The sequence below is a fragment of the Eretmochelys imbricata genome, chromosome 1, assembly GCF_965152235.1.
Source record: "Eretmochelys imbricata isolate rEreImb1 chromosome 1, rEreImb1.hap1, whole genome shotgun sequence".
NCBI classification, from domain to species: domain Eukaryota; kingdom Metazoa; phylum Chordata; order Testudines; family Cheloniidae; genus Eretmochelys; species Eretmochelys imbricata.
Window position 1 is genome coordinate 21,706,947 of NC_135572.1, and position 8,202 is coordinate 21,715,148.

The 8,202-nt window shown below is 46.6% G+C and overlaps 1 protein-coding gene across 9 annotated transcripts in view; it reads right to left on the reverse strand.

Annotated features, from left to right (window-relative positions):
• The window catches only part of CCDC90B (coiled-coil domain containing 90B), a 28,646-nt gene extending 21,321 nt beyond the window's left edge, over positions 1-7,325 (reverse strand). For 3 of the 9 annotated variants that reach the window (XM_077807699.1, XM_077807691.1, XM_077807683.1), the window contains exons 1-2: positions 7,190-7,319; positions 2,158-2,277 (exon numbers count right to left, since the gene is read on the reverse strand). In XM_077807699.1, the coding sequence (XP_077663825.1) occupies positions 2,158-2,277; positions 7,190-7,268 (199 nt within the window). In that variant the 5' untranslated portion in view covers positions 7,269-7,319. Of the gene's footprint in view, positions 1-748; positions 798-2,157; positions 2,278-5,109; positions 5,134-6,086; positions 6,175-7,189 lie in introns of those variants that run through there. The other 6 variants (XM_077807747.1, XM_077807723.1, XM_077807730.1 and 3 more) reach the window with 5 other exon arrangements.
• Positions 7,326-8,202: the final 877 nt, after the last annotated feature.

Sequence of the window (8,202 nt, forward strand, 5' to 3'; positions counted from 1 at the left end):
ATTCTTACCACTTTAGGTTAAAAACTTCCCCAAGGTACAAACTTTGCCTTGTCCGTGAACCATATGCTACCACCACCAAGCGTTTTAAACAAAGAACAGGGAAAGAGCCCACTTGGAGATGTCTTCCCCCAAAATATCCCCTCCAAGCCCTACACTCCCTTTCCTGGGGAAGGCTTGATAAGAATCCTCACCAATTTGTACAGGTGAACACAGACCAAACCCTTGGATCTTAAGAACAATGAAAAATCAATCAGGTTCTTAAAGAAGAATTTTAATTAAAGAAAAGGTAAAAGAATCATCTCTGTAAAATCAGGATGGTAAATACCTTACAGGGTAATCGGATTCAAAACATAGAGAATCCCTCTAGGCAAAACCTTAAGTTACAAAAAAGACATAAAAATAGGAATATACATTCCATCCAGCACAGCTTATTTTACCAGCCATTAAACAAAAGGAAATGAATGCATTGCTAGCTAGATTACTTACGAACTTAACAGCAGTTGTAAGGCTGCATTCCTGATCTGTTCCCAGCAAAAGCATCACACAGACAGACAAACCCTTTGTTCCCCCCCTCCAGATTTGAAAGTATCTTGTCCCCTCATTGGTCATTTTGGGTCAGGTGCCAGCAAGGTTATCTTAGCTTGTTAACCCTTTACAGGTGAAAGGGTTTTGCCTCTGGCCAGGAGGGATTGTATAGCACTGTATACAGAAAAGTGGTTACCCTTCCCTTTATATTTATGACACTCACAAATACTATTTAATAAACCAGGTTTATCCTTTGCTACAGAGTGTGCATCCTAGGGAAAAAAAAAAGAATGAAATTAATAAGGGAATCCTACATAGACTGAAATTGCTCCACATCCTTTGAGGCAAATTCAGACTGGGCATAAGCATGTGAAACATTGTTGACTTCAAGAGCACTGCACCTGTTTACACCAGGCCAAAATTTGGCCGTCAGGACTTTTACTTACCAGTGCTAACACTTTATGTGTAGTTTGGTATGATTCTAAAGCTTTAGCTTCCCTGGAGTCTCAATTATTTTTTAAAAAAACTAGCTCATTTTTCTAATTACCAGCCCAATCCACACCCAAGCTGCATGGAAGTTCGGAGAATGTCATGATATCTATTTGTACTGTAAATATTTTATACTGGAAGGAGGTTGGACTCAATAGGTCTCTTCCCTCCTCTAATGCCTATAACCTCTATGTTTAGAGCTTGATCACTGTAATATCTGAGTTTTTTTATCTAAGGCAAGACCATATCAAAGATGGGACAAACAAACTTGAGAAAGAAAATGTAAAGTTGAGTGTTCAGGTAAATCTTAGACTGCACCCAAGCAATGCAGCACAGGTGATATGCAAGATGAATCACTTTTGAGCCCAGTGGAGGGCTATATGAGATATGATACTAACGTATAAAAAGGCAAGTGAAGGATAGAATGCTACAATATATTCAGTCTCCCACCTCTGTCATTTTAAATCAAACCTTTTAAAGAAACATTGTTTTTACATAACCTAAATTTGGGGCCTAACCTGACGTATGCAAAATTTAACAAAACGTAAAATCAAAATGTTTCTATGACATTTTCTTTTTAAAAAATTCCAATACAACCTGGATTTAAGTATTCCTCTGAAGTGTTTGAATCCCCAACACTGCACTATCATATTAGCGTATGAGAACTGGATATGTTTTTTTTTTTTTATACAGTGTTTCTACATTGTCCAAGCTGAGTGAAATGAAAAAAAATGTACACAAAAAGCAAGTGGGGGAAAAGTCAATTAGATTTTTTTAAAATTTCAATTTCAATACATTAAGGGTTTATTAGGAACTGGAAGAAGGAATGTATATTTTAAAAGGTGATTTTAATACGACCATCACAGTTATTCTTTATATTTTAGTGATACTTTACACTTACAGAGTGCATTAAGTTTCTCTGATGGAAGGCACTACATATAAGCTTCCACAAACCTACAAGGTAAGTAAATGTTACCTTACTCAGTTTATTTTTATGGCTGTATAGACAACAATCTATATGCAACGCTTCCATTTACACTGTAGCAGCTAGTAACAGACATGCATGACAAATAGGAACCCCTTAATACTTTTGGGAAAGTAGCAGTATGATTTCACTTGAGTTACTTAATAGGTATTGCTCACCATGCACTTCCAGCTCTCGTACCAATGCATGGGTATCAAAGGTTAGCTTTCTCTGTTCCAGTGGGGTTATTTCAACTCTTCTCATGTCATACGACTTCACAGGGGCTGTGGCAGCAAAACCTGAAAATGGCAAGAAGCCATTAAGAAGTTGTTTACTCATTCGCTTCCTTGTTAATTTTATCATGGAATGCAATAACATTAAAGAGTTTTTGCTGCATAATCTTTCATAGTGGAAAGGAGGACCCCAGTGCACGAATATGTTTACAACAAAGAGTGTTGGTCCTCCTTCAATGGCTTGATTATAACGCAGAGGGAAGTAGTCAGTCTAGCCAGCATTTTCTCCTTCCCCTAAATGTTCTAAATCTCATAATTGTCCTCATTGTCTTTTCAAAGGTTTGCTCCACCACTAGGACCCCAAACAACAATCCCAAATTCAGGTATCCAAGCTTCCGGGTATACCAAAGATCAAAATACTGTGATTGAATAACTTGATGATTATCCGATGAAGTGAGCTGTAGCTCACGAAAGCTCATGCTCAAATAAATTGGTTGGTCTCTAAGGTGCCACAAGTACTCCTTTTCTTTTTGATGATTATCGGTAATGTATTAACTATTAAAGGAAGGCATTTAAATTATGTTTCTACTTTTAAAAGTATAACTGTTCTAATGTAGCCAACAAGAAATGGGTTGCACAATTAGCATCATTCAGCTGGCCCTGTCAGAAAACTACACACCCACCAGCTGCATTCTTCACACCAACTTCTTCCCCAGCACCCTATCAGCAAAGGGACTGCATCTGCTAGTGACACACAAAACAGTAGTGCTATGTAAATAAATCACCAATAATTATGCAGTGCCAGTGCTTGGGAAGAATTTACTGGTTTACCAACTAACCAATTAGGCAACAGACTTTGACACATGATTTTAACACCTAACATATCACAGATTTGTTGAGTTAGAGATAATTGATTTTACTGCATGAAAGATGACATCCCAGAGGATATAAAGAACTGCGATTTGAAGTTTTAACAGTTCTTGTGATTTACCCATGCCTGCATCTCTAATTTCCTAGAAGCTTTCACTCCTCTGTGCATCTCCTTCTCCAACCTGTTTCAAATAGTCTCCTAATTGCTATCCAGCAAAACCTGTCTTTCACATCTAAATCCCTGCTGAAAACCCATTTCTTGTACAAATCCTTCCTTCCTACCACTAACTCTCTCCCTTCACTAAACTGTTGTCCTAGTCTTGTCATGGCTTTGATTAGGAAAAGAAATAGAGATCAGATCAGCATTTGTTAACACATAGGGCCAACCTCCTCCAGCTAAATCAAAGTCAATGTTAATCTGCATCTACACTAGGGAACTAGCTGTGGTTAATTAATCCTGACCTCACTTCCTAATCTATACAAAGCCTATATTAAATTTAAGATGATTGGGATAGAGAAAAGGTACAATTCTATTTAAGAAATGCATGTAAATTGCTTATGTGGCAATATACAATATTTAAGTTTAATAATTCCCAGCTGTCCAATGCTATAAAGTATTCACTTCTAACTAGTGCTGTCAAGCAATTAAAAAAATTAATCACGACGAATCGCGCTGTTAAACAATAATAGAATACCATTTATTTAAATATTTTGGACGTCTTCTACATTTTCAAATATATTGATTTCAATTACAACACAGAATATAAAGTGTACAGTGCTCACTTTATTTTTTATTACAAACATTTGCACTGTAAAAAAACCTTCAATTCACCTCATTGAAGTACTGTAGTGCAATCTCTTTATCATAAAAGTTGACTTATAAATGTAGAACTACGTAAAAAAGAATAACTATACTTAACAATAAAACAATGTAAAACTTTAGAGCCTACAAGTCAACTCAGGCCTACTTCTTGTTCTGCCCATCACCCAGACAAGCATTCAGTGTTTGGGGCGGACAGAGGAGGGGGGAAGTAAGCAATGACTTGTGCAGGAGGAGGGCCTGGAGGACAGGGGGCAACAATGGGGAGGAGCAAGCAGTAACTTGTGCAGGAGAAGGGTGAGGAAGGTGTCTTGCTGCTGCTTCTGGATGGGTGGTTTCTGGTACTGGGCTCGCCAGGCTCGCCTCCTTTTACTAAGCTAGGTGGGTTCCCTTCAGCTGAGTGAGCCCTTGTTTGCAAGGGAGGGTGGATTTTACCTCAGGGACTCACCATACTGCCAGGGAGGAGAGGCTGGTGCAGGGAGGCTGAGCCCACCAGGCCCATGTTCTCTATGGGGTACCCCAGAGAGAGCGGCCAGCTAGGGGCAATGGGGCACGATGCAGGGGGGTTGGTCCTCTGGGACCAAGGGGCCAACCAGGAACAACAGGGCCTGGGCTGGCTAGGGAGCCGATATATCCTATTTTGGCCAGGACAGTCTCCTTTTTCAGCTCTGTCCCGGCCGTCCCTACTTCTTCACCAAAACTGGGCATTTGTCCCAGCTGCAAGGCAGAGCATAGTGGCAGCTGCTGCCCAGGGAGCAGCTCTGAAGGCAGCACTGCCCGCCAGCAGGAAAGTGGACAAATTTGCTGCTGGCGGACAGTGCTGGCTTCAGAGCTGACCCCTGGGCAACCCAGAGTTGGGGGAAATCAGCCTCAGCCAGGGGAGGCAGGGAGCTGGGGGGAAGGGAGATCAGCCTCAGCAGGGGTAAGCACAGAGCTCAGGTCGGGGGGCGGGGGAGAGGGAGGATCAGCCCCAGTTTTGGGCAGCACAGGTCTGGGGGCGGGGGTCAGCCCCAGGCGGCATGGGGCTGGGAGGGGGAGACCCCACTGTGGGCAGTGAGGCACTCGGGGGTGGGGGTCAGCCCCCAAGGTCAGGGGGTGGCACAGGGTTCGGGGTCAGCCCCAGGCAGCATGGGGCTCGGGGGTGGGGGTCAGCCCCAGTTGCGGGCATCACAGGGCTTGGGGTCAGCCTATTAATTATACATACCTACCTCACTCAGTCAGTCCCCTCTGGTCTTGCAGTGCTTTTTTTCTTGACCAGCACTGAACATATTACATTACATGCAAAAAAAGTCCAAACCATTAAGAGAATGTTAAGGTTGCAAAGTCAAGCACTCAAAAGTTAGGAAATGTCAGAATTAAGGTTGCCTGTGTGCATTCTGATAGTCTTTATTTATGTGATGGTATACTATTTTTTCCACAGGACCCCTGCACAAGCCCCCACTCTCTAGGTCCTGGCTCCACCGAAATCTTGCTAATTCTTTCTGCACAACAGCTCCAAGATACAGCCTTTCCTATCCACCCACACAGCTATAAAGCTCGTCCAGGCTCTCATTTCACATCCTCTTTGCTGGCCTTGACATTCTTGCCCTGCTTATAGCCATTCAAAATGTTCCTATAAAGATCATCTTTCTAGCTCATCACACTGAGTACTTCACCCCTCTCTTTGCCTCCCTCCACTGGCTCCCCCTTCTCTAACATTTCAAATGTAAGCAATTTACTTTCACTTTAAAGGCCTTTCATGGGAATTCTAGAGCCTCCCTTAGGAGCCTATTCCAGAGCTTAATTATCCTCATAGTTGAAAAGGTTTTTTTTCCTAACATCTAACCTGAATCTCTCTTGCTGCAGATCAAGCCCATTACTTCTTGTCCTGCCTGTATGGGTATACAAAATAATTGATCATCATCCTCTTTATAACAGTCTCTAACATATTTGAAATCTGTTATCTGGTATTCCATCTGTCTTCCTTTGTCAAGACTAAACATGCTCATTTTAACCTTTCCTCAAAGGTCTGGTTTCTAAATCTTATCATTTTTGTAGCTTTCTTCTGGACTCTCTATTTTGTCCACATCTTTCTTAAAGTGTAGCATCCAAAACTGGACAGAGTACTCCAGCTGGGACCTTACCAGTGCCAAATAGCAAGAGTCTTACAAACAACATTCCAGTTAATATGGCCCAGAATACTGACCTTTTTTGCAGCTGCATCACATTGCTGGTGCACATTCAGTTTGTGATTTTTCACTACAACTCACAGATCCTTTTTAGCGGTACTACCAATTAGACAGTTATAATCCATTTTGTAGCTGATTTGTCCCTCTTAAGTGTAGTACTTTGCACTTATCTTTATGGAATTTCATCTTGTGGAATTCAGACCAATTTCCCAGTTTGTCAAAATAATTCTGAATTCTAACCCTGTCCTCCAACGTGCTTGCACATCACTCCACATGCTACTTATCAATTCTCATACACTACTGAGCTCGACTCCCACCTCTGCTCTGCCAGTAAGCCCAGTCTTCTCAGTCAACCACTTATATTTTCAAATGAGCACTTTCCTGCTTTCGCTCTCACTGCTCCTCATGCCTACAAGGAAATTCCCATAAAAATCTGCAAATCCACCTCACTGTCCTCCTTCAAATCCCTTCTTTGCTGTGATGCCACCAAAAAACCAACACAAAAACACCTAGACTGCAGTTTGACACAGAGTGAGCAGGGACTGCTGCCAATCATGCTGACCAGTATTATTTCAGAGTATGTCTTCACTACCAACCTTAAAGCGCTGCCACGGCAATGCTTTCACATGGCTGCAAAAAAACCACCCCTAGGAGAGGAATAGCTACCCCGGTGCACGGTCTACACGGCCATTTTATAGCGCTGAAACCCACATCGCTCGGGGTGTGTGTGTGTGTTTTCACACCCCTGAGCGAGAATGTTTCAGCGCTGTAAATGGCCGTGTAGACAAGGCCTCCCCCTCCATACTCGCCCATTGTCTCTTGCCTTAGGCTTGGACTGCAAGCTCTCTGGGGCGGGGGCTGCGATTTTGTTCTTTTGTACAGCGCCTAGCACCCTGCTGGGGCCCTGGTCCGTGATGGGGGAGACCCTCGGCACGGAGAAACACAATGAGGCCAGGCCCCCGCTCTTGCTGACAGGGTGACCCGCACTCATGCCTGTGGCAACGGGGGGTGGGGGGGGGCTACGAGCTCTCCCCGCTGGGTACTGACCGGGGGGGGGGGGCTCACACCGGCCAGTGCCCACCGGGGAAACTCATCCCCCCCCCGTGGGGGCGCCTCTCACCTCTCCTTGGGGCCGGCAGCGCGGCGCCCCAGCCGCCCCCCGAGGCCAGGAGCCTCCGGCCCAGCCCGCCGCCCCTCATCCGCCTCCTCCGCCGCGCGGGGCCCGCGAGCCGCAGAGCCACGGACAGCGCCCCGCCCCCGCCGGCGGCTCCGGCACTCCCGGCGGGCGCCCCAGGGCGCTCTGGGAATTGTAGTCTGCGGGGCCGCCCGGCACCTCGGAGACGCAGCCTGCGGCCTGGGCGCGCCGCCCTGGTGCGGTCACACGCGCACACACTTCCACTCGTAATCCCCCCCTTGCGTGCACACCGCCGCACGTCTGCACACTCATTCCCTCGCCCGCACACGTCCCCGCACGCCTCCACCGGTATGCACACCCCCTTGCGTGCACACCGCCGCACGTCTGCACACTCATTCCCTCGCCCGCACACGTCCCCGCACGCCTCCACCGGTATGCACACCCCCTTGCGTGCACACCCCCGCACGTCTGCACACTCATTCCCTCGCACGCACACGTCCCCGCACGCCTCCACCGGTATACACACACCCTTGCGTGCACACCCCCGCACGTCTGCACACTCATTCCCTCGCACGCACACGTCCCCGCACGCCTCCACCGGTATGCACACCCCCTTGCGTGCACACCCCCGCACGCCTGCACACTCATTCCCTCGCCCGCACACGTCCCCGCACGCCTCCACCGGTATGCACACCCCCTTGCGTGCACACCCCCGCACGTCTGCACACTCATTCCCTCGCACGCACACCTCCCTGCACACCTCCACCGGTATGCACACCCCCTTGCGTGCACACCGCCGCACGTCTGCACACTCCTTCCCTCGCACGCACACGTCCCCGCACGCCTCCACCGGTATGCACACCCCCTTGCGTGCACACCCCCGCACGTCTGCACACTCATTCCCTCGCACGCACACATCCCCGTACACCTCCACCGGTATGCACACCCCCTTGCGTGCACACCCCCGCACGTCTGCACACTCATTCCCTCACACGCAC